A 20,851-nucleotide genomic window follows, 5' to 3' on the forward strand; every position below is an offset into this window, starting at 1 on the left:
TGGGTGTAGGTATCAGCTAGGGGTTTTTGACTGTGTGCATCCTCTTCACTCCCTCCTTGAGGAGAACAGGTATAGTCAAGAAAAAAAAATCATTTGAACCCTGCTTTGTGTGGGATACTGGGATGTCCTATATCTTTTCTTATATATTAAATTATGTTTAACTAAAAATTATAAAAAGTTAATATTATGAAAATATGCTATTAAACGATTTAAATAAGATTTTATTTGACTATATTTTTTTAGATATTAAACGCAATATATAAAATAAGTTTGAACAATAATAAGTATTTCGGACCGAAGGAACTATTAATTGCAAGACTGCTTGACCTTATTTAAAAGGTTTATACAGCAAATGTATTAGAAAGTGTCATTTATCTTTTTACAAAAAAAAATTGCACATGCCAGATCAAAATCTAGGGATTTGCCAAAAAACAATATGCGGTGAGCGTGGATCGAACACGCGACCTTCAGATCTTCAGTCTGACGCTCTCCCAACTGAGCTATCCCCGCTTGTTCTTTTTGTGACGCAAAAATAACTATCCTTTAAAACAACAAGAGAAGGGAGAAGTAGGAGATTGTTGTTGTTCCTGATCATCATATTGAGCTCTGCTTCTAATGGAGGCAACTGTAGGAGAAGAAGCAGGAGAACTTGAATTTAATTGATTTAGTCCATTAATGTCATTCAACTCTAATTCTTTGCCTTGATGTATTATTTTAAGCTCACAGTCTTGTGGAGCTGTTTGCCTTATCTGATCTGCCACTATATTACTCCCTTTTCCTACCTTCATTTTCCTGTTTCATTACCATGTCATACTTTAACTTTTCATCGCATTATGGAGAAATTACATGTACTCGGAACAGGGCCATCTTGCTTATTTTTGGGCCCAGAGCATAATAAATTATATAATACTCTTTTTACTTTGTACTTCTTATTTGTATTTTAAGTTTTTATAAAAAAACCCAATAACTCATATCACAAAAAAAAAAAATTTATAAATTATATCAAAAATTAATTTAAGTAAATTTCACTTTGTACATGAAAAAATATTTTTCGGGACCTAAATGGGCGAGAGTCCGCTTTTTCCTTACTAATCGACGGCCATGACTCAGAATAGAAATGCACGGACAAATGGAAATGGAAGTGCAGGGATGAATTCAGGATATTTTAAGATGATCGAACATTTACCTCTGCATATGTGCTAAACCAACTTGACTTTTTTTTTTATTTTTTTTTATTTTTATATATATATATGGATTTCTTCTAATATAATTGTTCTTTTGTCATCATGGGATCTTTACAAGGTAACATAATCTACTTGATCATTTGGGGATGAACCATACCTCAAGTTGGACTTGGAGATTCCTACAACGAGGCGACGAATGTTGAGAACAGAAATTAGCTCCACAATTGCATTTATCACTGAATCACTCTCAATCAGTATAGTCTCTACCTGCATCTGTTTCAATTTATACTAAATCTTGTTAGATAACTAGTAGTCTAGTACTACTGCTATATTGAGCCACCTACGTGGATTTTAAGGTGTCAAATATATGCAACCTTATTGTTATCATTAATAATAAATTAATAATGAGGTTGTTTTCGATTAAATATACTGTAACTTCACGTAAATATAAAGTGCATATGATTTAATAAGCATTCTGAAAAAAAAAAAAAATTCTCTGGCTCATAAATTACCATATGTGAAGTGCACTTGTCAACATATTTGTTAAGTAGTTCCCGTCTCTTCCTAGAATCCTCCATCATGTAACTCTCCACCAGGTCTGGAGTCACTGACGTTTTAGGTACCATTCCTCCACCGACTACATTTTATCACCCAACAAAATATTATTTCAAAACATTATGGCAATCAAATTATGTATAGGAATTGCTAAGTAAGCTTATTATAGTTAGTGACTTTTTGTTTTTTTTTTTTTTAATTTTTTTTAATTTTTATACTTTTGGTTTTATAGTTAGTATAATAATTAAAAAAATGTTCGATAAATGACTTTTACGCCTATTGAAAAGCTGAGTTTTAAGCAAAAATCAGAAGTCTACTACGGTTAGCTTTTAAATTGACTTTTAGTTTTTGACCCTCTAGACAACCAACAGATAAGTTTTACCAAATATTTATATAATAACCGAATTAAATAACTGACTCAAACAATTTACTTGTCAAACCTATACTTTTAGCGGTTAAACTAGCCAACAACTTTAAACAATTGTCACACCTTGGCCCTTCGAATTAGCGGTGACTACTATGGAGGGTGTAAACTGGCCCCATAGACCAACGCAAGTTTTTTTAGCACATTTTAGCTTCACTCATGTTCACCCAGGGAAACATCCCAGGATCCCATCCTAAGATTACTCCTATCAAACACATTTAACCGCGAAATTCTTAACTATGCATATATGTTTAAGAGCAAACAATGAAGACTTACATGGGCTAGGAATGAATTTGAGGTCAGGAAAGATATGAATAAGATAAACAACAGTAGAGCCAGGATGAACACAATGAGTAAGAGCCCACAAAAGTGCATCCATACTCGACTCGCTCTTACCAACCGCAACATAAACCACATCATCCGATGATGAGTACCTTGTACTGTCATTAACCTTATGGTTTATATCAATAGAGAACAAGCTTGTTGTATTAGTTTCTATCCCATTTTCACTAATTGGTACCAATTTCTGTGACTTCCTGCCACCTGATTTTCCTGCAAGAATCTCCTCGTCTTCCTCCTCTATTATCTCTATAATCTCGCTCACTTCATTCGCTCGCCTAGTATTGTAGTCGTAGTCTTGATGGTTTATTGACACAGAGCCGGTGGCAGCTGCCTCACGGTGTGCATCCCTGCTGCTCGTTGTGGCTTCCATTAGATGATCTTGAGCCTGGAACACAGCTTGGCTCGATCGAGTTGGATATCAAATCAGAAATCAGTTGCTTTGTGCACAATTTTGTTTATTGTTGTGATCAGAGGGACAGATCTTCTAGTGTTCTGTAATGTATAGTATATGGGTTTACAATTTCGTTTGTGATTGGTTTTTAGTATATACTAGAATAATCAAAGTAAAAAAAGGTTTAACAGAGATGGATGGTGAGAATCGAACCAAGAATCATTACCTGGAAAAAGTGGTATTTGCTCTAACTTTGCCGGGGCAGACCAAACACTCATAATAAATTTTGAGACTGCTTATTTGACAAGTTGTTGCCTTTTGTTTTCTTGCCTTGTTTTTCTTTTACCTTGCGTATGATATATTCTGGGTCTTTTGTTTATATTTGTAAATTTTTCTTGAGCCGAGAATCTTAGTGGTCGCAGTCTACTAATTGTCTCCTCTAACAAGAATATGGTTAGCCGTCTTCCAATTCTATTCAGACCCTGATCATAGCTTTTATAAGTGGAGTTGGTAAATATATAATGAATGATGATGAACCTTTAAATTTGGAAATTTGCACGATGGGACACTTTAAACACGCCCATAACCTTCCTTGATGATCGTTGATAATTACTCCTAATGTGTAGGATAAGATATGATATAATTGTGAGGTTGTGCCTCTCTAATATAGGATGGGGCTGAGAAATAGTAATGCCACCAACCTAAAACTATTAATTCAAAGTTGACACTATCCCAATTAGTTATATAGTAGTCAACCCTTTTTGTTGAATCAGGGTGTTTGGTATGGGAATATAAAATTTAATGGAAAGGAAAATGATAAAGAGGTGTAAGGGTAAGGGTATGGATTGTAGTTATATGTTGTTTGGTATGAAAATATAAGGGAAACACTTAATTGATCATAGAAAGAGAATTTGTTACTTGACATAAATGGGTGGTAACAAAGTAAGGGTATCCATTACCCTCAAGAAAGGGATTGAGTTAACCTTATATCATACCAAGCAAATATGTGTAATAATGGTAATTGAATCCCTTACTTAGTATTAAAAAGTTCATACCAAACACCCTCTCAGCTTTTAAAACTAGTCTGAACTACATTAACTGATATATCCTACTTTGAAATTTTTTTTTGGAATAATTAGTTTTAGTTATTTAAATATTAATTTTTTTAATGTTTATTATGATTCACATATATTTTTCAATAAAAATAACATTTTCACCACCTAAAAAATTCAACTTTTTTTTAATTTTTGTGAACATTTATTATAAAAACATCAAATAGGAACGAAGAGAATATTAACGCTACTAGGCATCATTTTGGTCCTTATTAACGCTTTTTTCTATCAAACTATAGTGTTTGTTCATTTTAGTGTTCACATTGTTGTACTTATGATAAGATGATTGTTACCTGCATTCGAAAAGTCTATTGAACGTACTTATTGCATACTTAATATATGATTAATAATAGAGAGAAAAATCATTGGAGGAAAAGTCAGCATTAGCATAAGAATTAAGAAATATCGATGATGATGTGCATGTCAAAGTTCAAAATGGAATATGCGAATACGTGAAAGAATCCCGGCGATTATTTTACTTCCGACCTCGTCATGATAGCGACAAACCTGCCATTTTGCCGCTTCACCCAAATATATTTGTTTTTTGGCATAATAACCTAATACTATTATGTTTATCAACGTTTTTATTTGATCCATTTTTTTACTTTGTGATATTTTTTTTATTCGTAACTTTTATTTTGTAATATGTCTATTATTGGTAATGTCTTTAACACTTTAAAAATCTTATTTACACATTTTTTTTAATTATTTTTATATAATTTAATAGAGTCAACTTTCTTTAATCCTTGTGGAGATGGTGGGTGTTGTTGCATATTCAAGGGGATAAAGGGAGTTGTTTATTTAGGTTGTTTTTTAGTCTTTTATATTTTTCATCAACTGTCTCATCTGATAATATACTAATTTTAAGAAAAATAAGAAGAGACCACACGAAAAATGAGACTACATATTAAGAATGAGGAAGGAAAAAAGTAATAATTTAAAAATAATTGTGTAATTAGTTCTATCTCATAAGGGCATAAGTAAGGGTACAAGGTACCAAATAAAAAATAATATATAATGTGACACGAATTTTCGTAAGAGACTGAGAGACGATCTCTTTGAGAAAGGATCTCTGATTGTATCAGTCCATAAAGGAAAAAATAGAGTAAGAGTAGACATTAAACTTTAATGGACTTGGCCTGAAAAACGTCTTTCAGAAAAACCGACTGATAATGTAAATATGCCAAAAAAGAAAATAGAAAATTAACGGTCTATTTACGTTTATTACACTTTGCAAATTTTTATTGAATTCCAAAGTATTCAAAGCTTGATGAAATTCTATAATGTCATAACGTGAAAACAAATTTTTACTCGTAACTTGATATTTGATAAAAAAAAATGTAATTGAAGAAAAAGAAAGGAAAAGTGAGCTAAACCTAATCCCATGCAATTTGTTTTTTTCGGATTTGGTTAATTTTTTAGCTTTGCTTTATATCATCACTTCTAAGCCCCAACGCTCACTATAATATGAATTATTTTTTCTGCTTCAGGATAATATTAAACCATCAGAGTTATATATTGTATATGTTTTTTTTTTTTTTTGTTTTTTGAAATATTTGAATTATATACATTAAATAATTGGTTCAGTCATTTAACTCATTCAACCGAAAACAATTTAATCAAAAAATAAATTCAACTTAAATGACTCAACCCAAAAAATCCAAGGTTTAAGCCAAAAATATGAATCCTAAAACTATGTAAGAGCTATCTGTTGGTACAAGGGTTAAGCCAACTAATTTTATATCAAACCCATTTATCTGAGAAAAGAGAATTGAAAACCCAAACAAATGAAAAAAATATTTGTTTCCATACAAGTCCATCTTCTCCGGTAACTTAGGATCCATTGAACAGCATTGCCAATTGTAGATCCTGCTCACCAAAAGTTTGCTCCAATTATTTAAGCGTTTGTTACAAGCGAAATTCCCTGAAAATAAAATCAATTGCGAGATTATATGAGAGCATTAACGTATGCGATTCCTCCACAATAATACCGGCAAAATTGTACAAAATCATCAAAGGATTCTGGATGAACAAAAAAACGAAAAGCCGAAGCCCAAGAACCACATCCACAGTACAACAATCAAGTTTTCCCCTGTATATAGAAAAAGTCTAACCAACTAGCTTTCCTACCTCTTACAAAACCTCCTAATGGCACTTAAGATGATAAAATGGTGGTTTACGGAACAAGTAGTGGTGGTGTGGGTTGGGTGAGAGGAGGAATAATATGCTCGTCATAGGCTCATATTAGCACCAGTCCTTCAAAGTAATAGTTTTTCCTTCCCTTCTCGGTTCCTCCTCACACCAACATGGCCCCGGCTGCATCCCCTTCATCAATCTTTGATCATTTTCCTTTCTTTACTTTGAATTATATTAATCCCACAAGGCACAACTCCAAAACCAAGGCAATCATGTGCTACAAAAATATGAAGTTCAAAACCAAGGTTCAAGCCTTGCTCAACCGATAAATGACAAAATTATTCATACTATCAAAGAATATAGTGGTCATGATTTCACATCAGTAAGCTATTCCAGGTTTTCTCCTTGAGCTTCTTCGGTGGGTTAAAATTTCATGATTCTTAACCATACAGGAATTCACAGCAAGACCCACATATATATGTCTGAAATGCAATATCAGAAGGGGAAAAGGGAGTCACAAATTACAGACAATCATACATTGTGATCCTAGAAAAAACTATTCTTGACTCATGTTGAATGGACTATAACACAATGAGATATCTAGGCTCAACGCCTCAACCCATTTGATACGATCAAATGAGAACACCAAACTATTTAAAACTTCCCTCATGTCAACAATTTATATGAAGATCATTAATAAGTCTATACGTATAAAAAAAATGCAGTATATAGAATTACATATGAGGCTCAATTCATTATTAAAAAGTTTCCATAATAAATACATCCAACCTTGAAGCACAACCAAAAGTCTACAAGCCCAAAAATAGACGTAATGACAGAACAAAGATTAGTCTAGACACTAGTTGATCCATAAGGTAAATCATCATTTCATATTCCTCATACACCATAAAGTAGCCGAGGGATTTCTATCAACAAGTAATGATAGCTAACAGAAGGTTAAGTATGTAACAGAGTCATCCAGTAGTACTAGCATTAACCATTTATTAACTTTTGACAGGAGACAAGTCCACACTCTACATTGGAAGTGTCTAAACCAAATTGGACAATAGACAACAACACAAATATGACTTGTTGATCCAGAAAGCATGTATGGGTGACTGCTAACCCTGATGCAAACTAAACATCTTGAGTCAAGCCTTAGGAGTCTAATAGACGTTAGACATAAACAACGGTCAAAAACAAAATTAATATTAATTGCTAGCTAAAAATCAGAAAACGCCAAAGTGCAAGGCGGATTCTGACTAGAAATTCTCATGTGCTTTCAAACTAACCCAATTTTTCACAACTATTATACAATGTCCATCACTCTATAGTCTATAGCCTCCTACTAGACATAAGCAAACAAAATTTGCTTCATGGGCAGCTAATAAGTTTATCTCATCCATCAATCACTGATGTGCTCCAAAAGTCAGAAAGTACATAAGATAACCAGTGTTTACCCACATATATTATTGTCTCCCTGGTACTCCTTAAACTGCTCCTATGTATACCATAGAACTCTGGCTCCATGATCATACCCTAGTACAGCTTTTGTTGTATTATTAGGGATTGTAATTATATATATACTAAAGATAATATCAATGTAAACATCATCATCACTTCAACTCATTTTCTAAATGATAGACACTAGATATTTAGAGTATCTTAAGATAGATATTTTGAGTGCACCCAATTGTAGAAAGGCTAGTAACACATGAATCTCAATAAATCAAGCATCTATATGCTCCCATTGCTCACCTATGTAGTAATGCAATCAAACATTGACATAACAAATAAACAAAAAGGAAGGACAAACCGATAAACATCACAAAAACTTGTATTATTATTCACTAATAGTCACACAAGAATAGTTCCGCACAATCGACTAGGGTGTCCAATTGGGTCATCAATCAGGTTAAACGTGTAAAAATTCACTTTGGGTTACTTTTAAGCAGCATAGCATGACTCACTAGCTAATTCGCATTTTAGATTTGCGATTTGCTCAAATTTGCCCAAGAATAGCCCAGAACCGATCATAATTTTGTTTTTCCGATTTGCGATTCGCGAGGAGATTAACGAATCATGTGACACTGCTTTCAAGTTTTTCACTTGCCTAGGTAGCAAGTGTTGTCATTTAGAGCGTATATATCGGAAATAATAATTCATTAAATCAAATAAACAAATTAATTTATTAATTAAGTTTAATATCCCTATATTGCAAAATGTTTGTTTTGTGCAAAAGTATTTTTGCGGATCGCGAAAAGACTCGCGGATCGCAAGATTTCAAGACAAAGTTTCTGTTTTGGAAATTGCTCAGGTCCCGGCCCACGACTTTCGCGCTGGTTTTTGCAATGTTTGTTTTATTCGGTTTTGTTAGTTATGCAATAACTCCCTACGGTTAATATGGTTATATTAACTGAATTATTGGAATGAATTAATTTAATATCGACATTGATTCGTGAATCGATGTTGCGGTTCATGAAGTGACATATTACTTCATGAATGGTTGTATGCTTTTCTATAAATATAGAAAGCATGTGTAAGTTATTTCTTACATGAGATGTACATATACATGCAATTTTTGATTTTCCTTTTCTTCTCTAGCATTTTACATAGAGAACTTGCATCCTCAATTGTAAATTTCCGTTTTTTCTTCCACTTAAGTTTTCTCATGTCGTTCTAAGTTCCTTGTGCTAGGAATTTAGTGTAATTTTTGGTATCTCAGAACATATTTCCAGTTTATATTCCCAAACACCATAGTAGGGAAAAAATGATGTTTTAGGAAAGAGCATCTCGCCTAGAATTAATATCAAGTTCACGTACAAAATCTTCTTGTTACTATGTTCAATATATGGTGATTCCCGATGATGAATTCACATTTGGTGTATGTAAAGCAAAGGTTTGAACTTGTCATATGTTTTATAACCTACTATAACTTTATTTTATATGTTTAATTAATAAAATTAAAGTCACATTTATAACAGCAAGTCCATTCAGATGAGTATTCATGTTTAAGTCATTTCCAAGTCGATTGACCTAATTGAAAAGGGTAACACCATTTTTCACTTTCATACTACCAATCACAAATGTTTCCCTTTCCTCTCTTCTTCCCTTGAATCCCCCACCAACATTACCATAACATCAATAACTACCAACATAGCATTCAACACTAACATGAAGTAACATGATAACCATCATCATCAATAACAGTAAAATGGAAAAAAAAATAGAAAGATCAAAATGAAAGCATTAAACATAAACAAATAAAATTGTATACCTCTCAATGAATAATAGCAATATCACTGAGCAAAATCCTCACTCACATCTTTCTTGCTCTCAGTCGCACCCTCAGCAACACCATCAGAACCATCTACATTGTTGGAATCATCAACACAAAACCCTTCCAAGATCGCCATCAATGTCGAAGAAGGTCCGAAAAGCGAACCGAGAAGCATCCCATAAGCCTCTACTTTAGATGGAGTATTTTGAAAAACCTCTAAATCCAAATGCCCATAAAGTTGACCACCAACAACAGCACCAGGAAAATCATTGAACTCTAATTTACTATCTTTAACAGCATTTTTGACACTTCCCATAACAGGTCCCACAGCATCTTCTTTCTTAACAAAAAGGAGAGAGTTCATCCCTTTCATACAACTTCCCAACGGTTCAAATTGGGTCCCAGAAAGGGCCTTAGAAACAAGAGAGTTTTTGACAAAAACAAGCTTAGCTGCAGATGGGTCGGAAGAAAGGGCAGATTTTAAGGGTTTGAATTTGTTGGCAGAAAAGCCATGGCAGGGAAAAGGTGCGATGAAGTAAGAATCCCTGAGATGGGATTTTAGGGTTTTGATTGCTCTGAGATTTTGGTGGATTTTGGGCTTTGGGGGTGGTTTGTAGGGAACATATTTGGCGAAGTAGCGGAGTTGATTATGGGAAGGAAATTGGTTGCGGACTAGGGTTAGGATTTGGTGAGAAAGAGGGGTTTTCATGGTGGAGATGGTGACTCTCATGGTGGACAAAGAAGACATTGATAGTAATGGTAAATAGAGATGGGAATGAGGGGCAAGTGAGGATGAAACTCCGGAATAATTTGCTAAAAATACATGAGATTTTTAAATCTAAAAAAGAGAAAAACCATTACTCGACTAGGTTGAATTGATTTCTTAAAACTAAAGTACTCTCCACCCCTACTATATGGAATTCTACTAGAAATAACGGTTGATCGGATAGGTTTTGAGTCGGCGGTATCGAATTCGAGTTGTGTCAGGGTCAAGTTTTGATCAATTTAATAGGTCAAAAGCTTTTTTTATTTTCTTCCTATTATTATTTTATACATTATAAATTGTTTTTGTTTTCATTGAAAATATTGTTATATTAAAAAACCAATTTACTTATTTTAGAGCTTCAATAAAAGAAATGCCGAAGAAATTGACAAAAAAATGTAGTTAATTCTAACCAAAAATATTGACTTGAAATTGACAATGGGTTAAATGGTTAGGTTTGGGTTTTGATCATGTTTAACTAGTTTTTTTCGATTTTTTCGTGTCCAGTCGTTTTCAGGTCATTTCAAAATTTTCGGATTATGACCCACTATTTTCTGGTTGGGTCAAAATTTAACAAGTCTAAGTAGTGCTAATCTAATATTTAAGGTTTTGTTTTGAGCGAATGAAAATTATTAAATTTATAGGTTATGATGAGATTTTAAATGACACTTTAAGAAAATAAATTTATGTCTTCGTTTTCTAAGAGATGACAGTAGAACGAGAATTTTAATTGGAAAAATTATAAAATTGTCTTTTAAGCAATTTATTAACTAGTGGCTTCATGGTTGAATCAATTTATATCATCTATTTGGTTTTACCGCTAAACAAAAGTTAATGCTGTGAGTTGGTCAAACAAGTCAATTGAATCGGCTAAGGGACAATAATCCCAGAAGCTACGGAAAACAACGCAATTTTGCTCTAGTTATACCAATGGAGTTTAAATTTGAATTACAAAAGGAAAAATTTTCATTCCCCAAGCATAAACTAAATTGTCATTAGACTCTAACATTCTAGTATAACAATGAGCAAACCATATCTAGGACCATAGATGGATCCAAGGTCATTCAATCAATTATGTCAACTGACAGCATTCTACTTCTATATAAAATCATATACTTAGAAATATTTATATATGTATTGGTTAAGTTGGTTAAAGATGTGCTATATGACCCCGTCAGACTAAGACATTCTACTTCTATATAAACCCAATTGATATCATTTGATTTTATTCTAGATTCGCCGGTTAGACTAGGACAATATTCTAGCATATCATAGCCTGTGTTCGAGCATGAAATCGACAATCAACCATCGAAAATTCCTACGATAGATCAGGTTGCTACGCAATGCTCTCAGCATTCGACTCAACTTGAGGCGTCTGATTGATTCGTTCTTCTTGATACATCCGTTGCAATTCAGCTTCCAACGCACTCTTTGCAGCCTCAGCCATTTCCGCAACCTTAAGAGCTTCCTCTTCTTTCATCTTTACTTCTTCAATCTCTTTCGAAATGGCCTCATACTTTCGAGCTGCTTCCTTTTGGCTCGCAACCAAAGCTTCTACCTGAGCTATGTTCGCTGTTACTTTTATATCAGCCAACTTTTCCGACTCATCAACTTTCTCTATCAACGAGTTGTACTCTTCGGTTGAAACCTTAATCTTCCCACTATTACTTTCGGGTGTAGATTCCCGATCTGTAGCACCCTCGGTTCTGTCAGAAAGCACTTTAATCTCGTCCTGTGCAGCTCTGTTGGCTGCTCTAGCCTCTTCCACTTCTTTTAGGACACTCGACAACTTCGTTTCCATATCAACCATCCTTTCTTTAGTTATTTGTGTTTGTTGTTCCTCTTCTCGTATTCTCTTCTTAATCTGTTCGGCTTCTTGCCCTAATTTCTCCGTCTCCAAATTCAGTTGTTCAATCGTTACAGCCATATCATCCGATACATCTGCTGCACTAGTTTTATTTATAAGACCCGCTTCAAGCACATTCTTCTCATCATCTAATTCGGCTTTCAGTCTATTGGCTAGAGTCTCGGATTCCTCTATTTTAAGTTTCTGCTCCAATAACTCCTTTCCGACATGTTCTAGCTCTCGCTTCAACGATTCTAATAATCTTTGTAGCGACAACTTCTCGTATGCAACCTTATCAAACGATTTCTTAGCTTCCTCGAGCTCATAATTCATCGTTTTTCGAGATTCTACATAAACATCTTTGGCATTCGACACTTTTTCTTTAAGACATAAAATCTCAGCATTCGTTTCCACAAGTTTAGCCTGCAAATCATCGGCTAGAAGAGACCGATATTCATCCTGTAAACCGAGCATTTTATATTGCATCTCTTGCTTGGCAAGTCTACGAGAAGAAATCTCCTCGTTTCTTTGACTTATACCCTTATGGTGATCTTCCTCCGCGTTTTTAGAAGAAGCTTTTACACTGGCTAACGTGTCCTGCATCGTAGCAATCTGCTTAGTGAGGCTACCGACTCTCAAACGATGGGCGTCTACTGCTGCATCGGCTTCTTGCGATAAGCGTAAAGCAGCAGCTTTAGCTTCCAAAGTCGCTTCGTATTCCCTATGCACATTACTAAGCTGTTGTTTAGCCGAATCAAGCTCCAATATAACAGCCGTATACTCTTCCTTGGTGTTATCCACATCCGCCTTTACAATATCGATGACCTCTTGTGCATTAATATCGCTTAACAAAACTGCTTCTTCAAGCTTCCGAGCCCTTTCCTTTAGCGTTTTAGAAGTTTCTAGTATGTTCTGTTTAGACTCATTGACAGTTTTAAGTTTTTCTTGGAGATCTTCGAGAGTCCTTTGAGCCCTGTCTAGTTCAGGAATTGTTTGGTTTTTTTTCAATTCAGCGCCTCTTAGTTGTTCCTTCAACTTATTTAGCTCGTTTAAGGCCAAGTGAAACTGCGCCTCATTGTCTAAAACCTCCTGTCATTTTCAATCGATTAACATCATAATTGTTGTTGATAATATAGTTCCAAAATCCGAGCTAGTGCTAACCTGAGCTTGAGGCTTCGGCTTCTTGGTATAAACGGGTTTGGTGCTAGGAGGTGACGAAGATGGTACGCCAAAGAGACTTAACGCGGCTTTGACAGATTGAAAGGGTGCTTTGGTATCGATCTCTCCTACTTCGACTGTCCTAGGAGACGGAGGACCTCCCATGGAATTTCTCCGAGTATGTGTTCGTACTATATTCACCATGGTAGCACAATGCACTCCTTGTGTTTGTATAGATCTATCAATCTATGGCACTTTATCAACATACAAACCAGAGAACTAGTTAGCAAAGATTGTGCTGCATGATTGTGTTTTTTTGTCAAGAGTAAAGATCATTGATTCATTTCATAGGATGGCATCAACACAAACTGTTAAGTTTAGTTGGATTTATTGTTAATGCTAGCATATAATCGAGAAACATACATAGACTTCATAAGCAAAGGAGATACCATCCCAAAATCATATGGCAACGGGAGGAAGGGTTCCAATGACTTACAAAGTCTACACATTATCTTTAATCCATCGATGTTGGACAAACTATTCCAACACAAAATTGATTCAATTTTCATGTGAATTCGCGAATAATCAATTCAACCAAAGTTTAAGTTAATGGTTGAAGCGTCATAATATGTTATATACTTTACCACTCAGTAACAATCTTTCGTTATCTCAATTCCATTAAATGGGTCCTATCTAGCGAGGTTTGCAATGCATTTTATAAATACAAAGGTTATTCCGGATTGATTATAATTGCAAACATTACATGCAACTTTCCATAAACCAGAAGTTCAAATAATGTTAGCAATCATTTTACTAGTGTATTGTAATACGAAATCAAAAGATTATAGATTTTTGGTTCCATCGAAAACATATTAACTTCTATGCACGTATAAATATATTAAAAAAATTAAAAAGTTGATAGAGATGATCAGACCTGAAATGGTTATAGGAGAGGAAAATATATATTACTCAATAATATTGTGATCATGCACTTCCATCATTCCATGAATGGCTACTATAAACATTTTGAATAGCAAGTAATTAGAAATTAGGATGATAAAATAAAAAGAAAACGCAAAAGAGAAAGAGATTAGAGAGCAAATTTGGAGTACAATAGGATAGGATGCTTTGGAGAAAATAAGAGAAGAGAAATGGGAGCCACTCAAATTAGGGAGAGTTAAACGACCATTAAGCCTATAATATAGGATAATTTAATTCTTATTAAAGAAATAGAAAAGTTGTTTAATTAGTTTTTGTATGGTTTAGAAAATATTAAAAATAATTTGAAATGAAAATGAAATGAATTTTGTGTGAAATATCAAATCTAATTTCTTGGTTGAGACTTAAACCTTTTTTTTTTTTTTTGTGTTTTAACCTTAATTTTATCTCTAAACTTTATTTGTTTATTGGTTACTAATTTAGCATCAAATACCAAGTTTTGTTGTAAAATATTTGAAAAAAAATTATATATATAAAATAATATTTAGTCAAATAGAATCTAAATGAAATGTTATATCGTATAATTAGGAATAAGTTTTTGGATATCAAAATATGAGTTATTGCATAACGAAGAAGAGAGAATATAAAATTTAGGATTCAGAATCAAATATAAGTTGACTATAGAGTACCATAAAGTTCAAACCTTTACTCAAACCACGAATAATTTCAAATACAAAGTAGGCACATGTGTTTACCGTTTTTTCAACCGAAAAAAACATAATAAAATCCAGAAGGAAAAACCATTCATAAAAGGAGGTCAAAAGAAAAGACTATACCTCCTAAAATGTATTAGGACCCGATACTCAACCTTATATCTGATCAAGTATCCCAATACCCGATAAAGTTTGCCAGCGTTGGGGAGCCTAGCCGCCCACATTGGCACGCACGTGAGTACATTGAAACCGCTAGTTTTGTATACATATATTTTCCATGGAATCTAATAATGATTGTGTAAAGCTACAAAAGGAGCAGATCATGACTTGAGTTCTGAGATAACATTAACAGAAAATTTAGCTGAAATTTATACCAAGTCATTATACACACACTAATGTACACTTCAATCATCCACCTAGATTACAATCACAACCCACTACAGATCTACGACTACAGCCTGTCTGTATACTCTACGATAGTAGTGTTCGAATTCTCGATGACTAATCACCGAACAATATTCCTAACAAATCCTCGGCCCAGTTGATATAACAAAAAAAAGATGATGAGATGTGTGTTCGGTCATCATGAAAACTAATTAGCGACAGTCTATATCGAGACTTGAGAGTTCTAGCTGGGTAGAGAGCCTGGATTAGATATTTCGTACTTGAGTTTCAATTCAATTTCTCCGGTTTTAACATCTCGAAGCCTCAACCATACGTCCTGGACAATCTCCCCATTTACGCATTTTATACAGCTATCTCTAACCAGACAATTATCGGAGTTTGGAATCACCTTTCTCAAAGTTGTTTCTCCAGAAGATACTTTCAGGACCTGCTTTAGTCTGGCCGCTGATTCGAGTGGTTGGATATTCACAAAAGCATATCCCATCTTGTCATCTGATTTGAACCGGTCTTTGTCAAAAACTTCCTGTACATCAACACCCAACTTAAATTTAATCGGGACTTCACATTTGACTATTAACAAATGATACTAATTGAGAATCATGAGTTTGCCTAATGGTTGAAGGTTTTTCCTTTTACTCTTGTGATAAAATTTCGATTCTCACCACCTACAGGAAGAATCGATTCCCCATCCTCTTGCCTGTAGGGGATTCTCTATCCTTATCTCGAAATCAGGAAAAGAAAAAAAAAAATCAACTGGCCGTAATAGAGTGAGTCATGGACTCAAGGTTATACAGTATGTTGCATCACTTTGAATCAAAGTTGTTAAAATCGAGATTCTACTCGAAATTGTTCAGACCTATGAGGTGGACAATCATGCGATGAGGGGGAAGGAAGTGATACGGATGCGGGGACATCATCTTAGTTAGAAGGAAAACAAAAAATATTAACACTATGTTTGGATAATATTTTTGGAAAGACGTGAAGGGAAGGGAAGGCAAGGGGAAGGGAGATTCGGTATTTTCCTTCCAAATTTTTCTAATGTTAGAAAGATTTGTTGTTTAAAATGCGAAGGAGTTTTAATTTTTCTTTCAATTCCCTTCCCTCCATTTCCCTCCCTTTTGCTAGTGCTATCCAAATGAGGGAAATACAGTCTCTCCATTTCTCTCCCCGTCCTTTCCCTCTATTTCCTTCCATCCAAACAAAGTGCAATTGCGACACTTGGTGTTTCTAGTTACAATTCAAGCAATACTATAATGTGGATGAATGTAGGGGGTCAAGTAACAAACTAAAGCAACCTTTGAAATTTGTCAATGAGCAGACTAGTCAATGGTCAATTGCTACACCAGTTTTCTGCTACATGAAGAATAGCAATTTTATGTGCACAATTCAGAGTATGACTATTGAAATTGCAAACCAAAAAGAATCACTCACCAAATTCAAGGTTCCAACAGGTTCTGTCAGGGAGAATGTCAGCTCTTCATTCCAGACTGGGTTTAGGCAGCTGTTGATAACTTTTGTTTTTGCAGTCTGGCGGAAAGTAACCATATGTTAAAAAATGTGACATTGGTTCATGACAGCAGTTTAGTAACATCATTGATAAAAATTAACTAAGATTTTCCAAAATAGATTGGTTGAATTCACTACTCACGCGTAAACTCGAGAGAAGTCCAAGTTGAAAATGACTAATGTCTAGTTATCTACAACCGAACTTCTTATGAAGCATACAAAATTAACGAATAGTAACTATAATATCACCGTGATGGCGTGATCACAATTTTAAAACCTAGAATGGCTATAGGCAGCCATCAAATCCATGGAGAACAAGCATACACGAATAAGATGCAACCATGATGCAAAAACAAGGTTATATCATATCGTATTGGCCGAGTCTCAAAGGTTTGGAAAACTACCAACTCAATATTACATGCATCAAAGGAGTAAAAGATCGCATTTAAGGCCAAGTAATATCTCATAGTTTTAGACAATATTTGGTGGAATCAGGTATGACAACCACATAACCCTCGATAGTGCACTTTTGTGATCATTGACTGAAAGTTACATTTTTGCACTATGAATGCTACCTTATTCTGAAGTCAATATCATAGCCAAACAAATTGACGACACCAATTTCTTTATAAATTCTTGGACATTCCATGTTTGACAACATAAAACACACCTAAATGTGTATGAAAAGTCACAACTCACAAGACTTGATCGCTGAACTAAGGGCAACAAAAAGAGATGGCAGGAAGTGATTTTTCAATCTACCAACCCAACAACAAAGAAAGCATGAAGGTATATTCAAAAAGTGAATAGAAAAGGTGCAAGTGCAAGACATAACCTGAGAGCCAAGCTTCAATTTCACATATGGATCACTGGTTTTGAAATCTCTAACAACCAACGTCCTCCCTTGGACTACCATAACTTTTAGAGTGCCAGTTGAATTCGACATAGAAAATCTGCCCAAAATCATAACAAAAACTCATAATGACATACTTTTACTATAGTTACTACCAAGATTTGGATTCAAAAACACAAGTACAAAAGAAAGTATACTTAAAGCATCATCATCATCGTACCCCGTGTATCCCGTGCATATAAAACTATGATCAGAGTTTGGGGGAAGGAAGGCGGCAACCCATACACATAAAGGAGGAAAGCATGCTTAAATAGTTAAACCATATGCACATATATATAAGACATGTGAGCAACAATGGGAACTTCAACAAATCATAATCTACTGTTGGCTCATCTCTAGCTCTTACCCAGGATCCAAGCTCTAATGTTACTACTAAAGGAAAACAGAGAAAGTGGAAATTAATACAAGTATAATTTGAGTGCAATGAGCAGAGAAAGGGGAAATTGAAGATAGCATAAATAACAAAAAAAATATATTTATAGCCATATGAAATCGCACAATCTTCAGACATCAAAACCCAAAATTTGTTGTCATATTCATGAAAATAACCTTGAAACATCAAAACCCAAAATTTATAATCACAACCATGCTCGAGTAAACAGCCTTCACAAATCAAAACCCAAAATGAATATTGTAGCCATATTCAAGTAAATAACCTTCAAACAATCAAAACCCAGAATATATATTGTAGCCATATGCATGTAAACAACCTTCAGACATCAAAATGCAAAACCCAAAATTTACACTGTACCAAATTTGACTGTAAATGATGTAACCCTAAAAAAGAAATGGAAATGAAAAGAAAATAGAAGGGAGCAATGTAGGAAGTAACAAGACTGAAATGACAATTAAAAACAAAGATTGCAACTTTTTATATTTACATTAACATGAAAGACAAAACAAAATCAAGTATAAACTAGCAAAAAAGAAAAAATTCTGAAACCTTACCTTGATGGTTTTGCTTCTTGTTTGTCTTTAAATGTGAAGAATTCAGCCAGAATTAAGAGGGAGGTTTTAGTTGGGGACTGGGAATGGGAGAGTAAAAGCGAGCCAAAATTCTTTTGAGGACTCATCTAATTCTCTTTTGTTATGGTCAACATTTTATAATCCCAACTCAAGATTTTCGGTATTTGATAAACAAAAGGAAAAAAAATTGACTGACCGGTTCGTTCAAACATCAAACGTAGGATTGAGCGAGTTTTAGGAAACCGTGTAGTCAGGACTCGTTCCAATTTTTCCATTGGGTTACTGGTTAGGATTCTGAGTCGAGATGACATACATGTAAAATTATATAGGTTTGTATTGTATATGCGTCTAGTTAAAACACAAATTTTTACTTGAGAGTTAAGACCGTCTTTACAAGAGACACGTTTCAAATGGGCCAACCTATTATTACTTAAAAAAACAACTATTAGAAAAACGCGCTTTTGTGTAATTTTATTGGAATTGGTGTTATATTCTATTGAAGTTGGTATTATAACATGTTAGAGTTAGTATTGTAACCTATCAAAAACGGTATCTCTAAATAGATTATAATACCAACTTTAATAGGTTATAACACTAACTTCAAATACCAATTTTAATAGGTTATAATACCAACTTTAATAGGTTATAACACTAACTTTAATAGGTTATAACACCAACTCCAAATATGGTCAAATGCGCACGTCAATTTTTAGGTCTTTTTTATTTATTTTTTAATGGGCCTGGGCCGGAGAGCTGTCTCTTATAAAGACGGTCTCTTAGGAGAGGCGCTATAGTTAAAATGGGTATGAATATAATTTGATGGTTAATTGGTGGATATAATGAAAATCTTACTTGGCATAAGTTGTGGATATTAGGTCTTACTCGTTCACAAATTCAGCCCCATACTTGCTTGATCCGACTTTTACCTGCCTCGCAATTTGTATGTTTAACTATTGATAAAAATTTAAGAATACTAATTTTATCACATTAAATTGCATGGTTTAAATAAAAATAGATTTACAATTAAATTTGTAAGGACTTGCATTGTATAGTGCGCGTATAACTTGAAGTAAATATGAGGTAGGTATAAGGTGGGTATACTCATGATCGGTATATCCAATTGGTCATAATGAGTTTGAATGCTTACCCAAGTAGATAGATATAAACATAAAAATTTACCCACTAGTTGGTAGGCGATGAATATAAAAATTTTAGATAGATATAAATAAAGGTGTTTAAAAATATTCGATCTAAAATATCCGATATATAATTTTAAAAACCATAAAAACAAAGAGAGTGAGTACTTCACTACCACACTAATAATATTAACACATTTTACAAAAAATTAAAACTAAACACTCTTTCACATTACCATCATATAATTTTATTTAATCACATGTTAGGGACACTTCAAGTATAAGAAAAAGAACATAATTTAGTACAATCTTATTTAATTAGTCATGATGTTATATGAAATTTAGATTAAGGTCTCATCTTGGCTAATATCATGATTTAGAGGGAGGGAGGGGGGGATTAGAAAGTAATCATTTCTAATTTCTTCATTATTCAACATAAATATTAGTTTTGATGGAGTCAAAAAAGATCGACTGCATTTGTCAAAAAGTATCAGCCATATTTCAATCCTTAATGTCAACAAAAGTATAATATATCCTATATAAGCTAATTGCTTCAAATAAATTCTTACCACTCATATACTTTTATTCTATTCACTATAATAGTATTTATAGAAGAATCTAAAATACTACTCTTTTCGTTCTTTTTTGATCTTCCACTTTGGATTTTTCACACATATTAAGTAAGATAAAATCTTTGGGTTGTAGTGGGTATTATTTTAATTAAATAGTAGTGTGAAGTAATGATTGTATTGGAAATATGAGGTTGTAGTGGGTATTATTTTAATTAAATAGTAGTGTGAAGTAATGATTGTATTGAAAGTATGAGAGAGAAAATAATTATAAATAAAAGAAAAGGGGTACATTTAAAGAAAAGGGGGTTTTAAGGGGTAAAAGTGGGATAAAATCTTTCTAAAAATAGAAAGTATTTTAAAGTGGAAGAACTTTTGAAACTACCCGTTATAGTAATATGAAAGATCAAAAAAGAACGGAGAGAGTAGTAAGTATAAAATATACCGACAATTTGTATCCACATATACAAAATCAACTTACTTATAATTTTGTGTTATATTTCCCGTAATAGA

The 20,851-nt window shown here is 33.7% G+C and overlaps 4 protein-coding genes and 1 non-coding gene across 7 annotated transcripts; all 5 read right to left on the minus strand.

Moving 5' to 3' along the window:
• Positions 1-123: 123 nt before the first annotated feature.
• On the minus strand, positions 124-3,546 carry LOC130814940 (U-box domain-containing protein 35). 3 transcript variants are annotated; one of them, XM_057681233.1, is made up of 5 exons: positions 3,123-3,546; positions 2,440-2,997; positions 1,697-1,821; positions 1,342-1,457; positions 124-625 (listed from the first exon to the last, which is right to left on the minus strand). In XM_057681233.1, exons 2-5 carry the CDS (start codon positions 2,873-2,875, stop codon positions 613-615), a joined length of 690 nt encoding a protein of 229 aa, XP_057537216.1. In that variant the 5' UTR covers positions 2,876-2,997; positions 3,123-3,546; the 3' UTR covers positions 124-612. The 3 variants fall into 3 exon arrangements, with proteins under 3 accessions (XP_057537216.1, XP_057537215.1, XP_057537214.1); XM_057681232.1 differs by having other exon boundaries at positions 138-792; positions 3,123-3,536; XM_057681231.1 differs by having other exon boundaries at positions 138-792; positions 2,440-3,536.
• On the minus strand, positions 438-510 carry TRNAF-GAA (transfer RNA phenylalanine (anticodon GAA)). The gene has a single exon. It is a non-coding gene; the product is annotated as a tRNA-Phe (tRNA).
• Positions 3,547-5,674: 2,128 nt separating the features above from the next.
• Positions 5,675-10,313, minus strand: LOC130815345 (50S ribosomal protein L10, chloroplastic-like). Its single transcript, XM_057681784.1, has 2 exons — positions 9,422-10,313; positions 5,675-5,932 (listed from the first exon to the last, which is right to left on the minus strand). The coding sequence occupies exon 1, from the start codon at positions 10,170-10,172 to the stop codon at positions 9,444-9,446; it is 729 nt and encodes a 242-aa protein (XP_057537767.1). The 5' UTR covers positions 10,173-10,313; the 3' UTR covers positions 5,675-5,932; positions 9,422-9,443.
• Positions 10,314-10,776: 463 nt separating this feature from the next.
• LOC130815497 (WEB family protein At1g12150-like) lies at positions 10,777-14,363 on the minus strand. The gene is made up of 3 exons (XM_057681986.1): positions 14,126-14,363; positions 13,195-13,445; positions 10,777-13,122 (listed from the first exon to the last, which is right to left on the minus strand). Exons 2-3 carry the CDS (start codon positions 13,393-13,395, stop codon positions 11,524-11,526), a joined length of 1,800 nt encoding a protein of 599 aa, XP_057537969.1. The 5' UTR covers positions 13,396-13,445; positions 14,126-14,363; the 3' UTR covers positions 10,777-11,523.
• Positions 14,364-14,819: 456 nt separating this feature from the next.
• LOC130815407 (protein C2-DOMAIN ABA-RELATED 11) lies at positions 14,820-18,793 on the minus strand. Its single transcript, XM_057681870.1, has 4 exons — positions 18,616-18,793; positions 17,590-17,707; positions 16,680-16,775; positions 14,820-15,771 (listed from the first exon to the last, which is right to left on the minus strand). The coding sequence occupies exons 1-4, from the start codon at positions 18,738-18,740 to the stop codon at positions 15,472-15,474; spliced, it is 639 nt and encodes a 212-aa protein (XP_057537853.1). The 5' UTR covers positions 18,741-18,793; the 3' UTR covers positions 14,820-15,471.
• Between the last annotated feature and the right edge of the window lie 2,058 nt (positions 18,794-20,851).

The sequence above is a fragment of the Amaranthus tricolor genome, chromosome 6 (assembly GCF_026212465.1).
Source record: "Amaranthus tricolor cultivar Red isolate AtriRed21 chromosome 6, ASM2621246v1, whole genome shotgun sequence".
NCBI classification, from domain to species: domain Eukaryota; kingdom Viridiplantae; phylum Streptophyta; class Magnoliopsida; order Caryophyllales; family Amaranthaceae; genus Amaranthus; species Amaranthus tricolor.

Coding starts and splice junctions, on each gene's coding strand:
- LOC130814940 (XM_057681232.1), bottom strand. CDS start 2,875: ATGGAAGCCACAACGAGCAGCAGGGATGCACACCGTGAGGCAGCTGCC. Junction 1,822..2,439: donor CAAATTCATTCCTAGCCCAT/GTAAGTCTTCAT, acceptor GATAAAATGTAG/TCGGTGGAGGAATGGTACCT. Junction 1,458..1,696: donor ACAAGTGCACTTCACATATG/GTAATTTATGAG, acceptor AAATTGAAACAG/ATGCAGGTAGAGACTATACT.
- LOC130815345 (XM_057681784.1), bottom strand. CDS start 10,172: ATGTCTTCTTTGTCCACCATGAGAGTCACCATCTCCACCATGAAAACC.
- LOC130815497 (XM_057681986.1), bottom strand. CDS start 13,395: ATGGTGAATATAGTACGAACACATACTCGGAGAAATTCCATGGGAGGT. Junction 13,123..13,194: donor AGCCGAAGCCTCAAGCTCAG/GTTAGCACTAGC, acceptor TGAAAATGACAG/GAGGTTTTAGACAATGAGGC.
- LOC130815407 (XM_057681870.1), bottom strand. CDS start 18,740: ATGAGTCCTCAAAAGAATTTTGGCTCGCTTTTACTCTCCCATTCCCAG. Junction 16,776..17,589: donor AATTGAAGCTTGGCTCTCAG/GTTATGTCTTGC, acceptor ACTTTCCGCCAG/ACTGCAAAAACAAAAGTTAT. Junction 15,772..16,679: donor CTGTTGGAACCTTGAATTTG/GTGAGTGATTCT, acceptor GTTGATGTACAG/GAAGTTTTTGACAAAGACCG.